General features: G+C 43.5%; 3 protein-coding genes across 8 annotated transcripts; all 3 read right to left on the bottom strand.

Moving 5' to 3' along the window:
* Positions 1-3,037: 3,037 nt before the first annotated feature.
* LOC116367424 (uncharacterized) lies at positions 3,038-5,790 on the bottom strand. Of its 5 annotated transcripts, XM_031818863.1 has the most exons (4): positions 5,346-5,789; positions 4,667-5,173; positions 4,123-4,378; positions 3,038-4,009 (listed from the first exon to the last, which is right to left on the bottom strand). In XM_031818863.1, exons 2-4 carry the CDS (start codon positions 4,805-4,807, stop codon positions 3,993-3,995), a joined length of 414 nt encoding a protein of 137 aa, XP_031674723.1. In that variant the 5' UTR covers positions 4,808-5,173; positions 5,346-5,789; the 3' UTR covers positions 3,038-3,992. The 5 variants fall into 5 exon arrangements, 4 of the variants coding, with proteins under 4 accessions (XP_031674723.1, XP_031674720.1, XP_031674722.1 ...); XR_004208348.1 differs by having other exon boundaries at positions 3,038-4,378; positions 5,090-5,173; positions 5,424-5,790; XM_031818860.1 differs by having other exon boundaries at positions 3,038-4,378; positions 5,346-5,786.
* Positions 5,791-13,957: 8,167 nt separating this feature from the next.
* Positions 13,958-15,496, bottom strand: LOC116367428 (Meckel syndrome type 1 protein-like). The gene is made up of 4 exons (XM_031818867.1): positions 15,267-15,496; positions 14,943-15,064; positions 14,241-14,338; positions 13,958-14,080 (listed from the first exon to the last, which is right to left on the bottom strand). Exons 1-4 carry the CDS (start codon positions 15,289-15,291, stop codon positions 14,032-14,034), a joined length of 294 nt encoding a protein of 97 aa, XP_031674727.1. The 5' UTR covers positions 15,292-15,496; the 3' UTR covers positions 13,958-14,031.
* A 218-nt stretch (positions 15,497-15,714) lies between these two features.
* Positions 15,715-19,822, bottom strand: LOC116367425 (uncharacterized). 2 transcript variants are annotated; one of them, XM_031818864.1, is made up of 10 exons: positions 19,704-19,822; positions 19,010-19,071; positions 18,858-18,932; positions 18,687-18,725; positions 18,507-18,581; positions 18,118-18,222; positions 17,893-18,027; positions 17,422-17,709; positions 17,123-17,265; positions 16,265-16,411 (listed from the first exon to the last, which is right to left on the bottom strand). In XM_031818864.1, exons 2-10 carry the CDS (start codon positions 19,061-19,063, stop codon positions 16,366-16,368), a joined length of 960 nt encoding a protein of 319 aa, XP_031674724.1. In that variant the 5' UTR covers positions 19,064-19,071; positions 19,704-19,822; the 3' UTR covers positions 16,265-16,365. The 2 variants fall into 2 exon arrangements, with proteins under 2 accessions (XP_031674725.1, XP_031674724.1); XM_031818865.1 differs by lacking the exon at positions 17,123-17,265 and having other exon boundaries at positions 15,715-16,411.
* Between the last annotated feature and the right edge of the window lie 6,504 nt (positions 19,823-26,326).

The raw sequence follows: 26,326 nt of genomic DNA, 5'->3' as shown, positions 1-26,326 counted from the left end.
GTTGGTTATTACTGCATTGTCGGAACTAGAAGCACAAGCATTTCGCTACACTCGCATTAACATCTGCTAACCATGTGTATGTGACAAATAACATTTGATTTGATTTGAAAGTTTATTTGTCAGGTACGCGGAATACAACAGGTGTAGACCCAGTGAAATGCGTACTTACAGGCTCTAAACAACAGTGCAATTTTTAAGTTAAAAAAAGGTATTAGGTGAACAGTAGATTAGTAAAGAAATAAAAACAACAGTAAAAATACAGTGAAAAATAACAGTAGCAAGGCTATATACAGGCACCGGTTAGTCGGGCTGATTGAGGTAGTATGTACATGAAGGTATGGTTAAAGTGACTATGCATATATGATAAACAGAGAGTAGCAGTAGCGTAAAAGTCGGGGTAGCCATTTGATTCGGGAGTCTTATTGTTTGGGGGAAAAACTGTTGAGAAGCCTTTTGGTCCAAGACTTGGCACTCAGGTACCGCTTGCCATGTGGTAGTAGAGAGAACAGTCTATGACTGGAGTGTCTGGGGTCTCTAACAATTTTTAGGGCCTTCCGCTGACACCGCCTGGTGTAGAGGTCCTGGATGGCAGGCAGCTTAACCCCAGTGATGTACTGGGCCGTACGCACAACCCTCTGTAGTGCCTTGCGGTTGGAGGCCGAGCAGTTGCCGTACCATGCAGTGATGCAACGCTCTCGATGTTGCAGCTGTAGAACCTCCACTACAGCCCCATTGATGAGAATGGGGGCGTGCTTGATCCTCCTTTTCCTGTAGTCCACAATCATCTCCTTAGTCTTGGTTACGTTGAGGGATAGGTTGATATTCTGGCACCACCCGTCCAGGTCTCTGAACCCTCCCTATAGGCTGTCTCGTCGTTGTTGGTGATTTGGCCTACCACTGTTGCATAGTCTGCAATCTTAATGATGGTGTTGGAGTCGTGCATGGCCAAGCAGTCGTGAGTGAACAGGGAGTACAGGAGGGGACTGAGCACACACCCCTGAGGGGCTCCAGTGTTGAGGATCAGCGTGTTGTACAGGTGGGAAAGGGCAGTGTGGAGTGCAATAGAGATTGCATCCCCTGTGGATCTGTTTGGGCAGTATGCAAATTGGAGTGGGTCTACAAAAACAATGTGTAACATTTAATGTATATTATCTCCAACTTTTCTAATCTGATGGGAAACAACAAAGGTCTGGCTGCACTCTTTATTTTATAACAAAAATCTATCGGTTTATTCCAAAATAGAGAATCATTTTTTTCCCCATAATAACCCCTCACCCAAATGAAATAGGTTAACATCTAGGGCAGTGGTTCCCAAACTTTTTATAGTCCCGTACCCATTCAAATATTCAACCTCCAGCTACGTACCCCCTCTAGCATCAGGTTCAGCGCACTCTCAAATGTTGTTGTTTGCCATCACTGTAAGCCTGCCACACACACACTATACGATACATTTATTAAACATAAGAACGAGTGTGAGTTTGTCACAACTCGGCTCGTGGAAAGTGACAATGAGCTCTTATAGGACCAGGGCACAAATAAGAATATATTAATTATCAATAATTTTGCTCTTTATTTAGCTATCTTACATATAAAACTTTATTTGTTCATCGAAAATTGTGAATAACTCACCACAGGTTAATGAGAAGGGTGTGCTTGATAGGATGCACATATCTCTGCAATGTTGGGTTGTATTGGAGAGAGTCTAAGTCTTAAGTCATTTTCCACACACAGTCTGTGCCTGTATTTAGTTTTCATGCTAGTGAGGGATGAGAATCCACTCTCACATGGGTACGTGGTTGCAAAGTGCATCAGTGTCTTAACAGGCGATTTGCCAAGGCAGGATACTCTGAGCGCAGCCCAATCCAGAAATCTGGCAATGGCTTCTGATTAAATTCCATTTTCACAGAAGCGGTTGTTGCAATTTCTCTTGTTCAGATAAAGGTAAGTGGACTGGAGGCAGGGCATGAAAGGGATAATGAATCCAGTTGTTTGTGTCATTCGTTTCGGGAAAGTACCTGCTTAATTGCTCACCCAACTCACTCAGGTGCTTCGCTATATCACATTTGACATTGTCCGTAAGCTGTAGTTCATTTGCACGCAAAAAAATCATACAATGATGGAAGTACCTGTGTGTTGTCCTTGTAATGCTGACAGAGAAGAGCGCCAACTTCTTAATCATAGCCTCAATTTTGTCCCGCACCCTCAAAATTGTTACGGAGTGTCCCTGTAATCTTAGATTCAGATCATTCAGGAGAGAAAAAACATCACCTAGATAGGCCAGTCGTGTGAGAAACTCATCATCATGCAAGCGGTCAGACAAGTGAAAATGATGGTCAGTAAAGAAAACTTTAAGCTCGTCTCTCAATTCTAAAAGAATGTGTCAATACTTTGCCCCATGATAACCAGCACACTTCTGTTTGTTGTACAAACGTTACATGGTCGCTGCCCATATCATTGCATAGTGCAGATAATACACGAGAGATCAGGGGCCTTGCTTTAACAAAGTAAACCATTTGCCCAGTAGTGTCCAAAATGTCTTTCAAGCTGTCAGGCATTCCTTTGGCAGCAAGAGCCTCTCGGTGGATGCTGCAGTGTACCGAAATGGCATCGGGAGCAACTGCTTGCATGCTTTTGCGCCATCAGTACAGTAGATACCAACACATACACACACGCACGCTATGTATACAGCAGCCAATTCTGGAACTAGTACTTTTCACAAGTATCTCCTTGTTGCATGGTAACAAAAGTCTCTGCCTGCCTTCTTGGGTTTCTGGTGAAAAATCCAACTATTTATTGGTGCCCTACCACCACCTACCGTGGGATATAGACCAGAACAGCAGATTAAACACCCCCCACTGATAACATTTAGGTAATGTCAGTACAATAATATTCCCTTGCTGTAAAAAGTTTAAGAACCCCTGATGTAATTCATTAAGACAAATCTGTCTGACACAAATAATTGGAATATAAAAAGCTTTATTGGAAAGTCCCATTTCAAACAAAAAAGTACAGATGAGTGTATCTAAATTAGATACATGATAATTTAGTTTAAATGTGATGTATTCCTCCAGTCCCAATTCATTTCTACTCTTTTGACATGCTTCAGACCAGATGCATGCTCCACTTCAGAGTACAATGGTCCTGAATTTGCATATAAATGTGTTTGAAGCTTTTACGTTCTGCATCTCTCTGCTGTCTTTCATCTGAAGCCATATCCTCCAGGGTCTAAACAGGTGTAGGTTTCCATCTCTGTGTGGGAGACCAGATATTGCAAGGAGACCAGTAAAGGGCATCTTCTCTTCCCTTTGTCCAAATGAGACCTAAGACCCCAATACCAGTGACACTGCCCTAAGGTTGGTGCTGTCCTTTGGATGAGACTGTGGAGACAGAGGTCTTATCTCTCTGTGGTTACTAAATATGTCATGGCACTTATGGCATGAGTAGAGGTGTTGACCCTGCTTCTCCTGGCTATATTTCCAAGCCTAAGAATGTGAAAGCGCTTCTAAGCACTATGTAAATCCAACTCATTATCACAAGCCACCTGGCTAGGCAGTATGGGGACCAATATATATATTTTTTAAAGAATGATGCATGTCTCAAAATATAAGAACGAGACCAATATAAGTATTTGCTAATCATAGTTCCTGTCTCTGAAATTACATTTGTGTGTGTTGTAGGAGTAACCAATACTCAAAATCTGTGTGTGTGTTTACAACAATATACTACGGGTATGACAAAACATTATTTTTACTGCTCTAATTACATTGGTAACCAGTTAATAATAGTATTAAGGCACCTCAGATAGCTGCTCTTTCTCTGCTACCTCATTCTATTTCTAGAATTTTCTAGTCTAGTATTCCCTGGTTATGTTCCACTTCTCCCTCTATTTCCTCTTCTTGTCCTCCTCCTTACTTCCTCCAACATTTTCCATCTGTTGCATCTTACCGGCCTTCTTTTGCTTAACTACTTTTTTGGCCTTGCACTTCTTTTTCTTATTGACCTTCCCTTCCTGAATATTTTGGACAAGGAGATAAAGTAATGTAAGCTTATGGGTTTTCTCTTCTCTTGAGCTACTATACCTAGGACTTCCGGGAAATATACCCTTCTTGTATTTCCTCTCACCTGTGGGGGCGGTTACACTCAGGTTGGTTATGGGGGCCAGCCGAGGGCTGCGGCGGTATGGGAAGTTCTCTGTAGAGGACGGAGTGATAACTACAGGGCTGAGAGGAGTCAGAGGCCTTGGGACATTATCTGGGGAGGGAGGGGCCACAGCAGAGGGCAGGGCCCGTAGGGCTTCAGCCAGGGTCCGGGGTGCTGAGGTCTCAAGAGGAGAGAGGCCAGTCTTGCCAGACACAGGACCAGAGACCTTCCCTGGGCTCTGTAGGACCAGAAACAAGTCAAATATCAAGAAAGTGCTATGTTAAAAACAAACACATTAAACACATTGCAGATACATGACTACACTCAATAAGTAGGAGTAACTTACAAAACTCTGGACATTGTTATTTTTTTCAGACTTGAGGAGCCTGTTCGACTATAATGGTCTGCATTTCTGCCATGCTGTCTATAATTTCAACCTCCATGTCATTCAGCCAACTGTCCAGGTCTACTGCCTTAAGATCACCTTCACTGCAGTTCTCTTCATCACTTGGATCAGTGCCCTCACCTTCTCACCCATCCTCTTGACCTCCCTAGCCATGTCTTTGTCCCTCAGTCTCTCCTTCCTCCTCCCCATCCACTTTGCAATCCATCCTCTACAGCATCCCTCATTCTTCTTCGGCCTCTTGATTGATGTCCTGACCATCATTGTGCATCTTCAGACCTTCCTCCAGGTTGAATTCTATTGAGGTCAGGTTCTCTTTGATCCTCCTCAGACTCTCCTCGTTGGTGTTGGTCCACTGTGTCTTCTTGTCCAGCTGCTGTCCGCAGGGCCGGACAGTGGGGACCACCTCAAGCTGGTGTGACACCTTATTCAGTGAACTCACAGAGGCAGGGAGGAGGAGGTTGGCCTTGGCCACAATAATCTCTACAGACATAGGGTCAAACCATTGAGATGTGACACACACACACAAATTTAAAAGATGCCTACCAGTCGATGGTCCTTCACTGGTCCTTGTGGTTCCTTTGGAGGCTCTGGACTGTCCTCAGTAGAGGCGTCATTGCCATCATCAAGCTGTGTGTCAGAGAGCTAGCTGGTCATAGTCCATTCTCCACATTCAGCAAGAGTTATTCAAAAACGTGTGTGTGGGGGAGAGATCTGCTTTAATATTGCAGATACATTTTGAGATCTATCAATATAATTGTCTGTATCATTTCCAATCCCCCATGCAATATGCACAACTAACCAGGAAGTCTGACTCGTCGTAGGAGTGGAGAGACAGATCGTCGTCTTCTACCATATAACTCACTTCAAGCTTTGTTACCTTTTATATCCTCCTCATCCTTAACTTTCAGCGGTGGTGTCCTCCTTACATGATCCTCATCATCACACTGGGTATCAGTCAACTTGTCAGAGACCATCCTCCTCACAGTGATGTCACTCAACAAAGACAAGGACGGTAGGGTACAACTCTTTTACCTCAGATTCACAGTCAGTGAAGGAGTAGATGGAAAAGTCCTCAGAATAGGAGGACGAGTTCACCTCATCATATTTTCTCTATCAGCCGAGTCACCCTTCCAGACTGAGGAGACAGAAAGGCATGTACTCATGGCAGCCATAGAATACACTGGCATTTACTCTCAAGGACCTTCCATAGTATATGATTCTTTAGCCCTGTAGTATACAAAACATTAGGAACACCTCCCCAATATTAATAACAGCCTCAATTCGTCAGGTATGGACTCTACAAGGTGTTGAAAGCGTTCCACAGAGATGCTGGCCCATGTTGTCTCCAATGCTTCCCACAGTAGTCAAGTTGTCTGGATGTCCTTTGGGTGGTGGACCATTCTTGATACACGCGGGAAACTGTTGAGCGCTAAAAACCCAGTAGTGTTGCAGTTCTTGACACAATGAACCCGATGCACCTGACACCTACTACTATGCCACTCAGTAAGTATTTTATCGAGGTGTCTTTCTATGCTGTTGGTTGGTGGTCCGATACAAAATATTTACTTCAACTTGAGGTTCTGCTGAACATTAACTGTATGAAATGGATGATATAAGGGTGATGTTCAGCAGTTTCTTTTAATAGAGAAACCCCTAAACTATTGTAGTGATATGGCAGGGTTCATGTTTTCATTTGTGTGCCTTTGAACTTTTTCTCTTGCATTACATATATTGAATAACGTGTTCCATCATGACCTGTTGCATGACTATTACCACTTGATCCAGTTGTTTATGCAAAATAGCTATTTGTATATAAACATTATAACTTGAAGACATGCAATTGTAAATAAATAATAATGATTGAATTGCTATACTTAGACTAGGGAGTAATTTATGGCTTCTCTTTACTGTGCACAACGACCAATTAATTATAGAAATGTTTTGGTGCTTTTAAATTTTTTTTTGTGACATCCAATTGGTAGTTACAGTTTGTCCCATCGCTGCAACTCCTCTACGGACTTGAAAAAGCCAATGGTCGAGAGCCATGCGTCCTCCGAAACACAACCCTGCCAAGCCACACTGCTTCTTCACACAGAAGCCAGCTGCACCAATGTGTTGGCAGGAAACTGGCGACTGCCGACTGCTTCAGTTATTTGGAGTAAGGATACAGATCCTGCCCTGTGATGATGACGTTGCAGAGTAAGACAGTGTGTGGGACCAAAAATGTTATGAGCAGAAACAGCCAGGGCAGGGCTAACATGGGTACACTGACCCCAAAAAGAAAGCCCTTAACCATAAGTGAGTACACTGTGGCCATACCCATAAGGGAGAGGGATACAGGAACTAACCCCTCCACTTGATTCTGGGCAGATGCACCAAACACTACCAGCCCCAGAATTGTGTACAACACCCCTGTGCTGATAGAGAGCAGCTGAAACATGAGGAGTAACCAAACAGTGCCCACACTCTTCTCAATCCCACCACAGAGGAGCACCAGAAGCCCAATGCTGAGGAGTATCTGGGTCACTTTCTTGTGGTGGAAGGGGTATGTGATGAGCTTGTGTCACTCAGCCCCTCCTTGCTAACTTACCATGCCCATTGCCAAAAACTGTACTTCCAAGACTGAAGGCATCCTTTGATAACCTGAGACATGTATTGACAATAAACAAAACAAATTACATGATAATAACAGGATCAATGCCACTCGTTAGCCTCAACTCAGGAGTAAAACTCTTGAATCTCTGAACCACAGTTGTGGAAAATTTTATTCCAAGATTAAGGCAGGGTTTACTTACTGACTTTATTGTCCCCATGGGGAAATGTTGTTGCAGTGTCATGTACACGTTTAAAGTGGCGTTTTAATACAAAACAACATTTACAATACAACTTTCATAACAGTTACATACCAATGAAACATTTAAAAAATGACTAGCCTGCTGGCCTTACTGATTCGATAGGAACATCAGCCCGAGCTATTTAGGAGGGATATCACACCTGGCACAAATGAGTGTCTAGTTCTGTTTTTCTTGCTGAGGGGTGCCCTATACCTGTGCCCAGTGGGGAGTAGTTCAAAGCCTGGGTACAAGGGGTGGCTTGGGTCTAAAATGATTTTGTGAGACTTGGAGGGCCCTGACCTAAAAGATCTCATCCAGGCCTGTCTGTTTGACTCCAAGTACTTTGCTTGCTGTGGTGATAATCCTATATTTAACAATGTAATAAACATATTTAATACAAGCAGCTGCAGAGGAGAGCCATCTCTAATTTCACAGCAAGGATGAAATGGTTACATGTCCCTTATATAGTGGGAGGTGATAATACAATCATATTGTATTCACACAACAGTTTCTTCTATAAATCAATAGTTCCGGAACACAATGGCCTTGTGTTAGGACGCAGACATACCAGTAGTCTATGAAACGCATAACATCACAGTCCAACACAGAACATATCCCTTGAGAAGTTACAACAGCTCACCCCAAATTCTTCCACATCTTTCAAAACTGATTTTTGATGCTCAGTACATATGTCAAACTAATACCAGTGGATAATCAAGCACAATACAAAAATGTCAGTTACGACACCTGTCCTCCAATATTGCACAACACTTTAACTAAGACAGGGTAGATAAATTGCTAAACCAAAGCAAATGTAATGGATTTCCGCATTTTTATTAACCACGTTCACAACCAAAGTTATTTGATGCTCAGATCATCAAATCAAATCAAATTTATTTATATAGCCCTTCGTACATCAGCTGATATCTCAAAGTGCTGTACAGAAACCCAGCCTAAAACCCCAAACAGCAAGCAATGCAGGTGTAGAAGCACTAAGGCAGTGCTGCATTTAAAGACACTGCCACCTGCTGGCTTGCGCCTGAAATGTGATGATCAGAGTTCTCAACAGCCCATTTGAGTTAGATAGAAAGTGAGATAGATATATTTGACAGTTTAGTAAAAAAAATAAAACTGTTTAATAAAATAAAATGTGTCAGGGACAACGCAATAAAATCAACGAATTCCATTGTGGTCCCTTAGTGCTTGTTACTCAAAGTGCAAAATTATTTTTGGGGGGCAAGGAATGGTTTCTTTCTATTGATATCCTGTTAGCCTATCTATGTAAAAAAAAAACATCCAACCAACCATCGATACAACCATTACTCAGTCAGTAGGAAATATGTACATCACTTTCGTTATTCAGCTAGCTACAACCAGTGAGAAGACAATACCACTAGTTAGACTCCAAACAAGCCTTTCTCTTGCGATGTATTATGCGCAGTCATAAAGCTGTGACGTATTATGACGTAACCAAGCATTAATTCCCTACATACACTGTGTTCAGATTAGATTTCATCTGTATAATCTCTTTCCTCACTCAGGTTGTTGCAGGTAACCTTTGGCCTTTTGGTGCACAGCCTTCCCAACCTGTATACAGGGTACCACATACACTCAGAGCTCTGGAAAGAATTAACAAATGTTACTGTAATCAGAATCTCTACATGTATGGCAGAAATTCCATTCCAGTGTCTGTTGATTTCCCACACAGGCACACCTCATTCTACTGAATGGGGTACTGATTAGGTGGTCACCTGAACCAAATCTTATTTAACGAGGAAAAGTATAAAAACCGCTGTGGTCATCACTATCCTCTTGGAATAGGACCAGCTGGATGTTTAAATCAGTGCTAGTAGTACCTCAAAAGTAATTGGGAATCAAAAAATAACCATTAACTATGCCAGAAGAGTTGAAAAGGAACATTTTGAGTGAGGAAAAGAAGGGCTTTACTGGCAGAGGGATACAGGATGCTTCCATCCTTAACATTTCAAAGACAGCAGTTCATTGGGGTGGCAGGTAGCCTAGTGGTTAGAGCGTTGGACTAGTAACCAAAAGGTTTCAAGATCGAATCCCAGAGTTGACAAGGTAAACATCTGTCATTCTGCCCCTGAACAAGGCAGTTTGCCATTATTTTTGTAGGTTAATGCAGCTGAGGTGAAGCGCACGGTGAGGATGGTTTGAAACAGGCTCCTAGGGGCAGGGCTGAAGTTGTGTAAAGCTAGAAAAAAGCCCTTCATCAATGAGAAGCAAAGAAGTGCCAGGCTGAGGTTTTCAAAAGACCATAGTAGAGGACTGGAGTAAGGTCATCTTCTCCGATGAGTCCAATTTTCAGCTTTGCCCAACACCTGGTCGTCTAATGGTTAGACGTAGACCTGGAAAGGCCTACAAGCCAGTGTCTCGCACCCACTGTGAAATTTTGTGGAGGATGGAATCGGGCAGATTTATCTTTGTGAAGGACGCATGAATCAAGCCACGTACAAGGTTGTCCTGGACGAAAACTTGCTTCCTTCTGCTCTGACAATGTTCACCAACTCTGAGGATTGGTTTTTCCAGTAGGACAATGATCCATGCCACACAGTCAAGTCAATCAAGGTGTGGATGGAGGACCACCAGATCAAGACCCTGTCACGGCCAGCCCAGTCTCCAGACCTGAACCCCATTGAAAACGTCTGGAATGTGATCAAGAGGAAGATGGATGGTCACAAGCCATCAAACAAAGCCAAGCTGCTTGGATTTTTGAGCCAGGATGGCATAAAGTCACCCAACACCAACGTAAAAGACTGGTGGCCAAGACGCATGAAAGCTGTGATTGAAAATCAGGGTTATTCCTCCAATTAATGATTTCAGAACTCTTCCTAAGTTAAAATATTAGTATTAAGGGCCTCCCGGGTGGCGCAGTGGTTAAGGGCCCAGGCTCTGTCGTAACCGGCCGCGACCGGGAGGTCCGTTGGGCGATGCACAATTGGCCTAGCGTCGCCCGGGTTAGGGAGGGCTTGGTTGGTAGGGGTGTCCTTGTCTCATCGCGCACCAGCGACTCCTGTGGCGGGCTGGGCGCAGTGTGCGCTAACCAAGGTGGCCAGGTGCACGGTGTTTCCTCCGGCGCATTGGTGCGGCTGGCTTCCGGGTTGGATGCGCGCTGTGTTAAAGAAGCAGTGCGGCTTGGTTGGGTTGTGTATCGGAGGACACATGACTTTCAACCTTCGTCTCTCCCGAGCACGTACGGGAGTTGTAGCGATGAGACAAGATAGTAGCTACTACAACAATTGGATACCACAAAATTGGGGAGAAAAAGGAGTAAAATTCACATTTTTTTTTACAAAAACAAAATATATATATATAAGTATTATTCGAGGTCTGACAACACCGCATCTGTTTTTGTTATTTTGATCAGTTGTAATTTTCTGCAAATAAATGCTCTAAATGACAAAAAATTTATTTGGAATTTGGGAGAAATGTCAGTAGTTTATAGAATAAAACAAAAAATTTCATTTTACCCAAACGCATACCTATAAATAGTAAACCCAGAGAAACTGATCATTTTGCAGTGGTCTCTTAAGTTAATGTTATCCAAATCTGTGTATATACACACTCACACATATATTATATATACATACAATATTGATGGAAATGTTTCCCCCAGAAAGCAATGGATCGTAATAATGAGAGAATCAAAAGAGCTTTAAGACGCAGCTCTTATGTGGTAAATTTACAATACATGTCTGTTTTGTCCTGTTTTTGTTATATTATCACCTTTTAAATTGAGTGATGTGTTGACGGATGAATCCAATGAGGGTAAACACCCCTGATTCTGTGATGTGGCCAACCGACAAGGTGTACAGAAGAACAAAACCTGTAAGTCATTTCAAACTGAAATCAGTAACATATGCACATTAGTTATACATTCTGCAATGAGCAAAGCAGTGTTTAGTTCATTCTTTACTGTTTATAGCCAATCATTGTGAGCTGTGGGCAGGACCAGACATCTAGGGACGGATGGAACATCAATCCAGAGCCTCTTAGCCAGGTCATCTCTGCTGTTCCATTAGACACAACAGTTAGATCAATCTGTTGATTCATATGGCCATTTTGGTTGGCTTGGTTGAATTGACAATCATCCATTCGAGATGCTAAAGAATCCTATTCTATGGAAGGTCTTTAGCCCCACCCCTAATGTTATGAGAGTTGCATTTATTGCATTTTCAGTTACCCATGTATTACTCACTACTTGTACAACCATGTTGAATTGCCTACATATTCTACATGTCCTTGAGGGTCAATGCCAGTGTATTCTATGGCTGCCATGAGTACATGCCTTTCTCTGTCTCCTCAGTCTGGAAGGGTGACTCGGCTGATAGAGAGAAAATATGATGACGTGATCTCATCCTCCAGTTCTGATGACTTTTCCATCTACTCCTTCACTGACTGTGAATCTGAGGTAAAAGATGATCCAAGAGATGAAGAGAAACTGCAGTAATGGTGATCCTAAGGCAGTAGACCTGGACAGTTGGCTGAATGACTTGGAGGTTGAAAGTGGCATTCAAGAAATGCACAGGAGAGATGGCCGAAAATATAGACAGCATGGCAGAAATGCAGACCAGTATAGCCGAGAACAGGCTCCTCAAGTCATAAAAAAATACCTATGTCCAGAGCTTTTTGTAAGTTACTCCTACTTATTGAGTGTAGTCAAGGTCCTAAACAATCTTAACCGCCATTGATAAGAAACATTACAGTGCAGTCATATTCATTGATCTGGCCAAGTCTTTCGACTCTGTCAATCACCACATCTTCATCGGCAGACTCGACAGCCTTGGTTTCTCAAATGATTGCCTCGCCTGGATCACCAACTACTTCTCTGATAGAGTTCAATGTGTCAAATCGGAGGGTCTGCTGTCCGGACCTCTGGGAGTCTCTATGGGGGTGCCACAGGGTTCAATTCTTGGACCGACTCTCTTCTCTGTTTACATCAATGATGTCGCTCTCGCTGCTGGTGAGTCTCTGATCCACCTCTACGCAGACGACACCATTCTGTATATTTCTGGCCCTTCTTTGGACACTGTGTTAACAACCCTCCAGGCAAGCTTCAATGCCATACAACTCTTCCTTTGTGGCCTCCAATTGCTCTTAAATAGAAGTAAAACTAAATGCATGCTCTTCAACCGATTGCTGCCTGCACCTGTCCAACATCACTACTCTGGACGGCTCTGGCTTAGAATACGTGGACAACTACAAATACCTAGGTGTCTGGTTAGAATGTAAACATCCTTCACTCATGCTGCCAAACACACTCTTGTAAAACTGACCATCCTACCAATCCTAAACTTTGGAGATGTCATTTACAAAATAGCCTCCAATACCCTACTCAACAAATTGGATGCAGTCTATCACAGTGCAATCCGTTTTGTCACCAAAGCCCCATATACTACCCACCATTGCGACCTGTACGCTCTCGTTGGTTGGCCCTCGCTTTATACTCGTCGCCAAACCCACTGGCTCCATGTCATCTACAAGACCCTGCTAGGTAAAGTCCCCCCTTATCTCAGCTCGCTGGTCACCATAGCATCTCCCACCTGTAGCACACGCTCCAGCAGGTATATCTCTCTAGTCACCCTCAAAACCAATTATTTCTTTGGCCGCCTCTCCTTACAGTTCTCTGCTGCCAATGACTGGAACGAACTACAAAAATCTCTGAAACTGGAAACACTTATCTCCCTCACTAGCTTTAAGCACCAACTGTCAGAGCAGCTCACAGATTACTGCACCTGTACATAGCACACCTATAATTTAGCCCAAACAACTACCTCTTTCCCTACTGTATTTAATTTATTTATTTTGCTCCTTTACACCCCATTATTTTTATTTCTACTTTGCACTTTCTTCCATTGCAAATCTACCATTCCAGTGTTTTACTTGCTATATTGCATTTACTTTGCCACCACGGCCTTTTTTTGCCTTTACCTCCCTTATCTCACCTCATTTGCTCACATCGTATATAGACTTGTTTATACTGTATTATTGACTGTATGTTTGTTTTACTCCATGTGTAACTCTGTGTCGTTGTATGTGTCGAACTGCTTTGCTTTATCTTGGCCAGGTCGCAATTGTAAATGAGAACTTGTTCTCAACTTGCCTACCTGGTTAAATAAAGGTGAAAAAATATATGCACTGCTGCTGTTCTGTCGCCACACCTCCCTCTTCTCCCCCTCCGTCTCAACCTTGGGTGCAAACAAACAGCATCATATCACAGTAAATGGCTGGGAATGTATAAATTCTGCTACCAAGTAAGTGACCCTTACTTGAGCTAGGGGTAAAATATTTTGACTTCAGCGGGTGCAGGTCACTGGCCTGTAGTGCTCCTTGCCTTTGTTGAAGTCTGGTTTGATGGTAACCACTCCATTTCCATCTGCTCTTATCGTGCACACAAGCATTCCTTCTCCTTTTGGCCAAGTCTGAGAAATACAATAATAAAATGCCACTTTTCAATGCCTGAATTGGAATCTACTTCAAAGTTATTACATACAAAGCAGTGTAATAAGTGTATAGGCTACATAGTGGTTTTTCCCCTTGTGCTACTCACTTGCCTGCTGGTCCCAGGTCCCCCATGATGTGCATGGTCTGTACAGGTGTGTTGACCATGTGGCTGGTCTTCACAAAGTCCTACAAGGGCTCCCAGGTAATCAGCCTGGACTTGGGGATGGTGCTGTCACTGCAGACCAACAGAATACCATAAACACATTTTGCATAGAAGGGTATGGTGTAATGTGAACATACCGGTACACTGTCTTCAAAGCAGCACGACGCATCAATGCTGCTTCAATTACATTCACTTTAATAATAATTAACTTTGGTGAGTAACAGGGACCTACACTGGGCGTCTGTCCTGTCGTCTGTGTCTGACATTGGCCATCCTATGTGCCAGTAAGGTAGGATTGGACTTGACCTGCGTCACCATACTCTGGGAATGCTGTAGTGAGTACATCAAAAACAGCTTTAAAACACTAACGTTTCTTTTGGACAGAAAATAGGTAAATGCTTTGTTTTGAATAATGAAATTGTCACGTCTGCTCCAGCTCCCCCTATAAAATCCTCCCCCTATACTTGCTTCCCGTCTCCCAGAGTCTTTGGTTACAGAACCGTTACAGAAATGGAGATTCTGTTGAAAACCACCCCTTCCCAATTGGTGTAGCAGTCAGAATCGGTGTAGGTGAAAATCCTGCAGTTCCGTCTGCCCCTGGTCCGCTCCTGAGCCATGATGTCTGTGTGGTATTGTCTCTCCAGCGGAGTCTGGCATACTGACCACTTCATATTGTGCACACACACACACACCTTACTATGCAACAAACTATCCTAAACAGTAAATTCTTATTTGTTATAAGGACACTGACTGAACAGCTTCTCCTGCCAGCCTACCACTAACTCCTCATAATTTCTGGCTGAAACAAAACCAAGATGTTGTGGTCCATATCTAGTCACCACGAAAATGACATCTACTCAACTAAGAAGCATCTGACATCTTTCTGTTTCAAAACATCTAACATCATCTTCCTGTTTCAAAACAGTGTTAACACCTGATTGAGTCTGTGAGTTGAGGGTGTCCAGCTCAATGCCTCCCCTCTCCTGTTGAGTCCAAACCTGCTGCTGAAGGTGTTGGGAGAGGGCTGCTGTGGAGGTGACTCTCTGAATACGGATCCTGTAAACACCATTGTAAATATAAACAAAGTAAACAGGATTCTAGCTAGCTAAATGCCATGTTTTCATGGCAAACTCAGGGATCAGGTCAAGCAATATACTGGGTGTTTATCATCATCATCTGCTTTGAGAGCTAACGACAGTGTCTTGCTTATATGGCAATGCAAGGACTAAAAGCCACACAACGGCCAACTGCAACTTACTTAATTGTAAGGTTTTTGACAGCATCCCGGGAACGATAGGCAGCCTCTCCGGTGTCGGTGCTCCAGCCGTCTGCCATGTTGTAACATTGGGAACTTTATTGATGGCTAGCTAACTAGCTAGGTTAGCAACATACACACACGCGCGCTATGTATACAGCAGCAGGCAATTTTGCCAATTGTGTAGCAAGTACTTTTCGCAAGCGTCTGCTCGTTGCATGGTAACAACTGTCTGCCAGCCTGGTTGGGTTTCTGGCGAGCAATACAACTATTTATTGGTTCACTACCGCCACCTACCGTGGGATACAGTCCAGAGCAACAGAATAAATCCCCCCACTGATAACAGGTAAGATAATATCAGTATAATAATATTCCCTTGATGTAAAAAGTTTAAGAACCCCTGATGTAATTAATTAAGACAAAAATCTGTCTGACACAAATAACTGCAATTTAAAAAGCTTTATTGGAAATGCACTTTTCAAACAGCACAATTCAAGTACAGATAAGTGTAGCTAAATCAGATACATGATAATTTAGTTTAAATGTGATGTATTCCTCCAGTCCCAGTTCATTTCTACTCTTTTGACATGCTTCAGACCAGATGCATGCTCCACTTCAGTGTATAATGGTCCTGAATTTGCATATCAATGTGTTTGAAACTTTTACGTTCTGCATCTCTCTGCTGTCTTTCATCTGAAGCCATATCCTCCAGGGTCTAAACAGGTGTAGATTTCCATCTCTGTGTGGGAGACCAGATATTGCAAGGAGACCAGTAAGGGGCCCTCAACTCTTCACTTTGGCCAAAGGAGACCTATGACCCCAATACCAGTGACACTGCCCTAAGGTTGGTGCTGTCCTTTGCTTCTCCTGGCTATATTTCCAAGCCTAAGCATGTAAATCCAATTCATTATCATAGGCTGTATGGGGATCAATATATATGTTTTATTTAAATAATGCTGCATGTCTCAAAATATAAGAATGAGACCAATATATGTATTTTGCTAATCATAGTTCCTGTCTCTGAAATTACATTTGTGTGTGTTGTAGGAATAACCAATACTCAAAATCTGTGTGTGTGTGTGGTAGAAGTAATAGTTGTCCATTATTTCTTTGAACATCTCAGTTTGGACAGCAGCCACTGAAGAAACCTGTCAATTAAAAACCACAGGAGAATAAATAGTATTATAAACTGGGTGGTTCGATCCCTGAATGCTGATTGGCTGAAAGCCGTGGTATATTTAAGGAAAAAGGCACGAGGGGGTGTGGTATATGGCCAATATACCACAGCTAAGGGCTGTTCTTTCGCACAACACAACACGGAGTGCCTGGATACAGCCCTTAGCCGTGGTATATTGGCCATATACCACAAACCCCCAAGGTTTCTTATTGCTATGATGAACTGGTTAATGTAATTAGAGCAGTAAAATTAAATACTTTGTCATTCCTGTGGTATATGGTCTGATATACCACGGCTGTCAGCCAATCAGCATTCAGGGCGCGAACCACCCAGTTTATAACAGACCGTATACCACGGGTATGACAAAACATTTATTTTTACTGCTCTTATTACGTTGGTAACCAGTTAATAATAACAGTAAGGCACCTCGGGGGTTTGTGGTATATGGCCAATATACCACGGCTAAGGGCTGTATCCAGGCACTCCGTGTTGCGTCGTGCTTAAGAACAGCCCTTAGCCGTGATATATTGGCCATATATCACACCTCCTCGTGCCTTATTGCTTAAGTTTGCACTTACACATCAGATAGCTGCTCTTTCTCTGCTACCTCATTCTATTTCTCAAATTCTCTAGTCTAGTATTCCCTGGTTATGTTCCACTTCTCCCTCCTCTATTTCCTCACCTCTTCCTCAGACTCTTCTTTTCCTCTTTCTTGTCCTCCTCCTTACTTTCTCCAACATTTCCCATCTGTTTCGTCTTACTGGCCTTCTCTTGCTTCAATTCTTTTTTGGCCTTGCTCTTCTTTTTCTTATTGACCTTCCCTTCCTGAATATTTTGGACAAGCAGATAAAGTAATGTAAGTTTATGGGTTCTCTCTTCTCTTGAGCTACTATACCTAGAGCTATACTATACTAGAGAAGGACTTATGCTATACTATAGAAGGACTTACGGCCAATATTCCCTTCTTGTATTTCCTCTCACCTGTGGGGTCACTCCAGCCATTTCCTGGAGCAGCTTCCTGCCGGTCTCGCTCAGGTTGGTGATGGGAGCCAGGCGAGGGCTGTGGCGGTATGGGAAGTTCTCTGTTCGGGGCGGAGCGATAATGACAGGGTTGAGAGGAGTCCGAGGCCTTGGAACATTTACTGGGTAGGGAGAGCCTACAGCAGAGGGCAGGGCCCGTAGGGCTTCAGCCAGTGTCCGGTGTGCTGAGGTTACAAGAGGAGAGAGGCCATTCTTGACAGATACAGGACCTGAGACCTTCCCTGGGCTCTGTAGGACCAGAAAGTAAAGTAACATATCAGGAAAGTGCTATGTTCAACACAATCTGTAGAAATACTTTATAACTACTCTATACACATTGCAGATACATGACTACACTCAATAAGTAATTGTCTGCATCATTTCCAATCCCCCATGTATATATATAAAAAATATTTAATATGCAGAACTTACCAGGAAGTCTGACTCATCGAAGGAGTGGAGAGACAGATCATCATCCTCGTCCATGTCCCTCACATCAAGCTTTGTCTCCTTTCCATTCTCAACTTTCAGCTTTGGTGTCCTCCTTTCATGATCCTCATCATCACACTGTGTATCAGAGTCAAATAGTCAGAGACCATCCTCCTCCCAGTGATGTCACTCAACAAAGACATGGACGGTAGGGTACAACTCTTTTACCTCAGATTCACAGTCAGTGAAGGAGTAGATGGAAAAGTCATCAGAACTGGAGGATGAGATCACGTCATGATATTTTCTCTCTATCAGCCGAGTCACCCTTCCAGACTGAGGAGACAGAGAAAGGCATGTACTCATGGCAGCCATAGAATACATAGAATATGTAGGCAATCCAACATGGTTGTACAAGTAGTGAGTAATACATGGGTAACTGAAAATGCAATAAATGCAACTCCCATAACATTAGGGGTGGGGCAAAAGATCTTCCATAGTACAGGATTCTTTAGCATCTCGAATGGATAATTGTCAATTCAACCAAGCCAACCAAAATGGCCATATGAATCAACAGATTGATCGAACTGTTGTGTCTTTATGGGAACAGCAGAGATGACCTGGCTGAGAGGCTCTAGATTGATGCTCCATCCATCCCCAGATGTCTGGTCCTGCCCATAGCTCACAATGATTGGCTGTTAACAGAAAAGAATGAATTCAACACTGCTTTGCTCATATTGGCCTTGAATTGTGTATCAATAAATAATATAAGGACTGTTATGTGGTTGAATTTGACTTACAGGCCTTTTGTGGATCTGAGGGGTCTGCACTGAATTAGACTGTCAAGACAGCATTCAATGAAGTTAGATAGGGATATCTGCATTTGCAATAATTCTGAGAACTGCAGTTTGTACATGCAGAATGCATAACTAATGTGTATGTGTTTTTGTTTCAGGTCAGATATGACTTACAGGCTTTGGCCTTCTGTGCACCTTGCCGGTTGGCCACAACACGGAATCAGGGGTGTTCACCCTCACTGGTTTCAACTGTCAACACAACACTTAATTTAAAATGTGATAATATAACAAAAACAGGACAAAACAAACAAATATTTGATATTTACCACATAAGGGCGGCGTCTTAAAGCTCTTTTGATTCTCTCATCATTACGATCCATCTTTCTTTCTGAGGGAAACATTTCCATCAATTAATAGACACAAAACACATCCTGACTCACACACAGACACACACACAAAGATGGCATCCCAAATGGCACCCTATTTCCTATATATGTATATATATGTCGGGAAGGAGGTGCCCCAAAAGGCCAAAGATTACCTGCAACAACCTGAGTGAAGAAAACTATTGAACAGATTAAATCAAATCTGAACACCGTTTATGTAGTGAATTAATGCATGGTTACGTCATTTTGGGTCACAGCTTTATGACTGCGCTTAATACGTCACAAGAAAAACGCTTGTTTGGAGCCGGACTAGTGGTATCATATTTTCACTGGTTGTAGCTCAATAACGAACGTGATGTGCTTATTATATCTTACTGACTGAGTAATGGTTGTATCGATGGTTGGTTGGACGTTTTACATAGATAGACCAACATGATATCAATAGGAAGAAACCATTCCTTGCCAAATATTTTGTTGTATTATTGTTTTACTTTGAGTAACATTAAGGGACCACAATAGAAACCGTTTACTTTATTTTGTTGTCCCTGGCCTGACACGTTTTATTTAATTAAACGGGTTTTATTATTTTATTAAATTGTCCAATCAAATATATCTAACTTTCTATCTAACTCACATGAGCTGTTGAGGACTCCTTGGTCATCACATTTCAGGCACAAGCCAGCAGGTGGAAGGAAGTGTCTTTAAATGCAGCACTGCCTTTAACGCACTTCATGGTCTGCGCAACAGTATCTTTGTGGTTGTGAAAGTGATTCATCCAAATGCGGAAGTTCAGTACATTTGTTTTGGTTTAGCAAGCTAGCTTCTCAAGTCTTGGCTAAAGTGTTGTGCAATATTGGAAGAAAAGTGTCGTTAGTGACATTTTGTATTGTGCTTGATTATCCTCTAGTAGTTTGACAAGTATGCACTGAGCATCAACATGATCACCCGAATAGTTTAGAAAGATGTGGTTCAGAGGTTCAAGAGTTTTACTCCTGAGTTCAGGCTAACAAGTGGCATTGTTGCTGTCATTATAGTATTGTAATGAAACAGACAGGGAGCAGGTCTCGAACCCTCGGACCTTCTAGCCCGAGGTCCGGCGCGCTATCGACTGTGCCCCAAAAGCATGCTCGTGCGGCAGAGTCAATTTCCGCGCTTATAAACCCAGGGCCGTTACAGTATCATCAGTTTTGTTTACAGTCACTACATATTTCGGTTTATCAGAAGATGTCTAAAGTCTTGGAACTACAGTTTTTGCCAATGGGCATGGTACCTTAGCAAGGAGGGGTTGAGTGACTCAAGAATCATGCTCAGTAGCTAGCTAGCCACTTTGAATGGATCTGTTGTAACGTTATCTAGCGTGCTACAACGTGTAGCTAACGTTAATGACGTAACAGATTGTGCCATTAGGCTACAGCAGCAAGCTAGAGCACAACACATCAATGCCGCTGATGTCTGTCAACCCGATAACATCCGTTTAATCCTCTCCTCTTCCTTTGCGGTACACAAGCCCATCACATACTCCTTCCACCACCAGACAGAGACCCAGATACTCCTCAGCATTGGGGTTCTGGTGCTCCTCTGTGGTGGGATTAAGAAGACTGTGGGCACCGTTTGGTTCCTCCTCATGTTTCAGCTGCTCTCTATCAACACAGGGGTGTTGTACACAACCTTGGGGCTGGTACTGTTTGGTGCATCTGCCCAGAATCAAGTGGAGGGGTTAGTTCCTGTATCCCCCTCCCTTATGGGTATGGCCACAGTGTACTCACTTATGGTTAAGGGCTTTCTTTTTGGGGTCAGTGTACCCATGTTAGCCCTGGCCTGGCTGTTTCTGGTCATAGTAACACTTTTGGTCCCACACTCTCTTCCTCTGCAACCCCATCATAGCAGGGGGGATCTCTATCCTTACTCCAACCTTATTGTGGTTGAAAATAACTGTGATACACTGCAGTATGTCACAGCTTTAAGGGGGCTTAATAGTGTAGTTAAATGGTAATATGTTTATGTGCGGTGCTGTGGTCTAAGGCACTGCATCTCAGTCTACAGTCCCTGGTTTGAATCCAGGCTGTATCACATCTGGCCGTGATTGGGAATCCCATAGGGCGGTGCACAATTGGCCCAGCTCTGTCCGGGTTTGGCCAGGGTAGGCCATCATTGTAAATAAGAATTTGTTCTTAAACTGACTTGCCTAGTTAAATAAAGGTTCAATTAAAATAAATAATATGCTTGAAATGTGTGTTGAGTCCTCATGCTGAACATAGAGCATCAGTCCTGGATAAGAAGATGCCTTTCAGGCTTCTGAGGGACAACTTTGGTTTTAGAAGTGTTTTTTCTCCCCATCCGGTCAGATAAATAGTCCAAACAGCCAACCCAACCGCATCCTCAAGGCCCTAAAGCACACTTTTGCCTCGTTTTGTATCACCTTTCAATGATACATCTGGGGGGGACAAAAATGCAATTTCAGAATGGGGGGGGATGTCTCCCTGTCCCCAGTGAAAGTTGTGCCCCTGAACATTGATGTCCTGTATGACCCTACATCAATAGAGAAGGAAGACAGTCCACCCACCCTGAGTACTGAGAAAGCACTAGATGCATCATTTATCCTACAAGACGAGAGGTCATTAAATGAACATGATTGCTGGGTGCAAGCCAGAGTACATGATGTACTACAGTATAATGAGCAGTTTCAATAGATGATCCTCAGCTGTAATTGAATACTGTACAATAGGCACCTAGTGGTCCCCCATGATTAGTTAGAGAATCACTGTTTAGTTAGATAAGCTCTCTGTAAACTCTCCACATTCTCATTGGTTCCAGAATCATTCCTACCCAGTCCAAGCCTACGCTCCAGTTTCCTCCAACCTACAGGCTACCGAGACCACACCAAAGACATTTGAAGGCTGGGCCATGGACATAGTCACGGACACAGTCATTGGCAGACATCTGCCTCTCAAACCAGCAGTCACTGGGCTCCAGTGGCTCAACATCTACATTCTCAACATTCTCTCCAGTCTGTCTGTCAGTGCCCCCCAGAGTTTCACAGCAAACATGCCCGAGTCTGTGATGGTTCACCCAGGGGCACCGGTGTCTTCATTGACAGATTGATAACATAGACAACTCGTTGAATGATAGCTCTCTCACATTTGTTATACGTTGAAATGTAAAATACTTGGACATGGGGTTTGAAGTACTATAAGGTAGTACTTAAAAGGTACACGGTTTCTTCACTGATGATTTTGGTTTGAAGAGTCAATCAAACTCTGAATGTTCAGGGTCAAATCAATGCAAGACGTTTTTGATTGTCAGTTGAATGAAAGACCACTCCTTTTGGCTTGTACTTTGTGTTGTTCTACACATATGGTAGACATAGCTCTTGGCACTCTTGATTTATACATCCTTTATAAATCCGGCAATTTATATTCCACAGATGTATTCAGTTTTTCTTTCCTTAACTACTTACAGCAATGAAATGAAATAGCATCCACTCACCAGTAAATTAGATCCATTACATGCAGTTTGTTGGGCAATGTATAATTGCCCAATTCTGGAGCAGGGAGCAGTGGTTGAGGTTATCAAGAGTGTGGGCTACAAGGGCAGATTATGATGTCATCTTTAGAAAATAAGGTAGTTGGGCCTCCCAAGTGGCGCAGCGGTCTAAGGCACTGCATCGCAGTACTTGAGGTGTCACTACAAACCTGGGTTCGAGCCGGCCGTGACCAGGAGTCCCATGAGGCGGCGCACAGATGGCCCCGCTGACTTTGGTCACCAGCTGCACGGTGTTTCCTCCAACACATTGGTGCGGCTTCCGGGTTAAGCGAGCAGTGTGTCAAGAAGCAGTGCAGCTTAGCAGGGTCCTGTTTCGGAGGATGCATGGCTCTTGACCTTCGCTTCTCCCGAGTCCATAGGGGAGTTGCAGAGATGGGACAACACTGCAACTACCAATTGAATATCATGAAAATTGGGGGATTAAAAAAAGATAAAAGTACAAAAAATATATAAATAATAAATTGGTCGTTTTGCACAGTAAAGAGAAGCCATAAATTACAACCAAGACTAAGTATAGCACATCAATTATTATAATTTCTTTACAAGTGCATGTGTACAAGTTATACTGTTTATATACAAATAGCTATTTTGCATAAACAACTGGATCAAGTGGTAATAGTCATGTAACAGGTCATGATGGAACACGTTATTCAATATCAGTAATGCAAGAGAAAAAGTTCAAAGGAACACCATTTTTACAGTTTACCATGACTTAATCAAAGACCTATTCTTTAATGAACCGATGAAAAACAAAGCACAATGACTGAATAGTTACTGCAATTTAAATGTATGAATTGAACAATACATGGTACAATATGAATGTGCTACAAGTATGGATATTTTACTCTAATTGAACTCTTCTCTCTGTATTTACACAACCTTCCTAGAGCATCTGAATAGGCAGCCATGTTGAATTTTGTAAATACATTTACAGACAGCAAAAATAGAATGCTTTCAATACCTTACATTTGAAATGAGTTCATATACAAGAAGGATCTTCACAGCATGATAGATGTCCTGATGCAATATTTCATATCATAATCACCTCTGTTTTTGCCTACTTTCACTTACAAATCATATCAAAGTTGAGAACTTCCGGCGCCGACAGAGATGGCCGCCTCGCTTCGCGTTCCTAAGGAAACTATGCAGTTTTTTGTTTTTTTACGTGTTATTTCTTACATTAGTGCCCCAGGTCATCTTAGGTTTCATTACATACAGTCGAGAAGAACTACTGAATATAAGAGCAGCGTCAACTCACCATCAGTACGACCAAGAATATGACTTTCGCGAAGCGGATCCTGTGTTCTGCCTTTCACCCAGGACAACGGAATGGATCCCAGCCGGCGACCCCAAAAAACGACTTCGTAAAAGAGAGAAACGTAGCGGTCTTCTGGTCAGACTCCGGAGACGGGCACATCGTGCACCACTCCCCAGTATACTTCTCGCCAATGTCCAGTCTCTTGACAACAAGGTTGATGAAATCCGAGCAAGGGTAGCATTCCAGAGGGACATCAGAGACTGTAACGTTCTTTGCTTCACGGAAACATGGCTCACTGGAGAGACGCTATCGGAGTCGGTGCAGCCAGCTGGTTTCTCCACAAATCGAGCCGACAGAAACAAACATCTTTCTGGTAAGAAGAGGGGCGGGGGCGTATGCCTTATGGCTAACGAGACATGGTGTGGTCACAAATGCATACAGGAACTCAAGTCCTTCTGTTCACCTGATTTAGAATTCCTCACAATCAAATGTCGACCGCATTATCTACCAAGGGAATTCTCTTCGATTATAATGACAGCCATATATATTCCCCCCCAAGCAGACACATCGATGGCTCTGAACTAACTTTATTTGACTCTTTGCAAACTGGAATCCATACATCCTGAGGCTGCATTCATTGTAGCTGGGGATTTTAACAAGGCTAATCAGCATATCGACTGCGCAACCAGGGCTGGCAAAACCTTGGATCACTGCTATTCTAACTTCCGCGACGCATATAAGGCCCTGCCCCGCCCTCCTTTCGGAAAAGCTGACCACGACTCCATTTTGTTATTCCCTGCCTACAGACAGAAACTAAAACAAGAAGCTCCCACGCTGAGGTCTGTTCAACGCTGGTCCGACCAATCTGATTCCACACTCCAAGACTGCTTCCATCACGTGGACTGGGATATGTTTCGTATTGCGTCAGACAACAACATTGACGAATACGCTGATTCGGTGTGCGAGTTCATTAGAACGTGCGTTGAAGATGTCGTTCCCATAGCAACGATTAAAACATTCCCACACCAGAAACCGTGGATTGATGGCAGCATTCGTGTGAAACTGAAAGCGCGAACCACTGCTTTTAATCAGGGCAAGGTGACCAGAAACATGACCGAATACAAACAGTGCAGCTATTCCCTCCGCAAGGCAATCAAACAAGCTAAGCGTCAGTATAGAGACAAAGTAGAATCTCAATTCAACAGCTCAGACACAAGAGGTATGTGGCAGGGTCTACAGTCAATCACGGATTACAAAAAGAAAACCAGCCCCGTCACGGACCAGGATGTCTTGCTCCCAGGCAGACTAAATAACTTTTTTGCCCGCTTTGAGGACAATACAGTGCCACTGACACAGCCTGCAACCAAAACATGCGGCCTCTCCTTCACTGCAGCCGAGGTGAGTAAAACATTTAAACGTGTTAACCCTCGCAAGGCTGCAGGCCCAGACGGCATCCCCAGCCGCGCCCTCAGAGCATGCGCAGACAGGCTGGCTGGTGTGTTTACGGACATATTCAATCAATCCCTATCCCAGTCTGCTGTTCTCACATGCTTCAAGAGGGCCACCATTGTTCCTGTTCCCAAGAAAGCTAAGGTAACTGAGCTAAACGACTACCGCCCCGTAGCACTCACATTCCGTCATCATGAAGTGTTTTGAGAGACTAGTCCAGGACCATATCACCTCCACCTACCTGACACCCTAGACCCACTCCAATTTGCTTACCGGCCAAATAGGTCCACAGAACGATGCAATCTCAACCACACTGCACACTGCCCTAACCCATCTGGACAAGAGGAATATCTATGTGAGACTGCTGTTCATCGACTACAGCTCGGCATTTAACACCATAGTACCATCCAAGCTCGTCATCAAGCTCGAGACCCTGGGTCCCTGGGTACTGGACTTCCTGACGGGACCACCCCCAGGTGGGGTGAGGGTAGGCACACATCTACAACCCCGCGGATCCTCATACACTGGGGCCCCACAAGGGTGTGCTTTCTGAGCCCATCTCCTTGTACTTCCCCTGTTCACCCACGACTGCGTGGCCACGGCCACGCTCCAACTCAATCATCAAGTTGCGGACCGACACAACAGTGGTAGGCTTGGATTACCCAACAAACGACGACGGCAGCTACAGGTAGGAGCGTGGAGGGCCCTCGAGTGTGGTGTCAGGAAAATAACCTCACACTCAACGTCAAAAAACTAAGGAGATGATTGTGGACTTCAGGAAAACAGCAGAGGGAACACCCCTATCCACATCGATGGAACAGTAGTGGAGAGGGTAGCAAGTTTTAAGTTCCTCGGCATACTCATCACAGACAAACTGAATTGGTCCACCCCACACAGACAGCATCGTGAAGAAAGCGCAGCAGCGCCTCTTCAACCTCAGGAGGCGGCTGAAGAAATTCGGCTTGTCACCAAAAGCACTCACAAAGTGAGGTGGTGGACAATCGAGG

The sequence above is a fragment of the Oncorhynchus kisutch genome, unplaced genomic scaffold (assembly GCF_002021735.2).
Source record: "Oncorhynchus kisutch isolate 150728-3 unplaced genomic scaffold, Okis_V2 scaffold1672, whole genome shotgun sequence".
In the NCBI taxonomy this organism is placed as follows: Eukaryota; Metazoa; Chordata; class Actinopteri; order Salmoniformes; family Salmonidae; genus Oncorhynchus; species Oncorhynchus kisutch.
Note: the sequence above shows the minus strand (reverse complement) of the source record. Positions and strands in the feature narration are given on the sequence as shown.

Excerpts from the sequence above, each read along its gene's own strand:
- LOC116367424 (XM_031818860.1), bottom strand. The coding sequence starts at position 4,807 with ATGATGGTCAGGACATCAATCAAGAGGCCGAAGAAGAATGAGGGATGC. Across the intron at positions 4,379-4,666 it reads TCAAGAGGATGGGTGAGAAG|AGCCCAGGGAAGGTCTCTGG; the intron begins GTGAGGGCACTG and ends CTGGTCCTACAG.
- LOC116367428 (XM_031818867.1), bottom strand. The coding sequence starts at position 15,291 with ATGCTGTCAAAAACCTTACAATTAA. Across the intron at positions 15,065-15,266 it reads GTCAAAAACCTTACAATTAA|GATCCGTATTCAGAGAGTCA; the intron begins GTAAGTTGCAGT and ends TGGTGTTTACAG. Across the intron at positions 14,339-14,942 it reads CAACTCACAGACTCAATCAG|CATTCCCAGAGTATGGTGAC; the intron begins GTGTTAACACTG and ends TACTCACTACAG.
- LOC116367425 (XM_031818864.1), bottom strand. The coding sequence starts at position 19,063 with ATGGATCGTAATGATGAGAGAATCAAAAGAGCTTTAAGACGCCGCCCT. Across the intron at positions 18,933-19,009 it reads TAAGACGCCGCCCTTATGTG|TTGAAACCAGTGAGGGTGAA; the intron begins GTAAATATCAAA and ends TTGTGTTGACAG. Across the intron at positions 16,412-17,122 it reads AAGAAGAGTCTGAGGAAGAG|GTTTCTTCAGTGGCTGCTGT; the intron begins GTGAGGAAATAG and ends TTTAATTGACAG.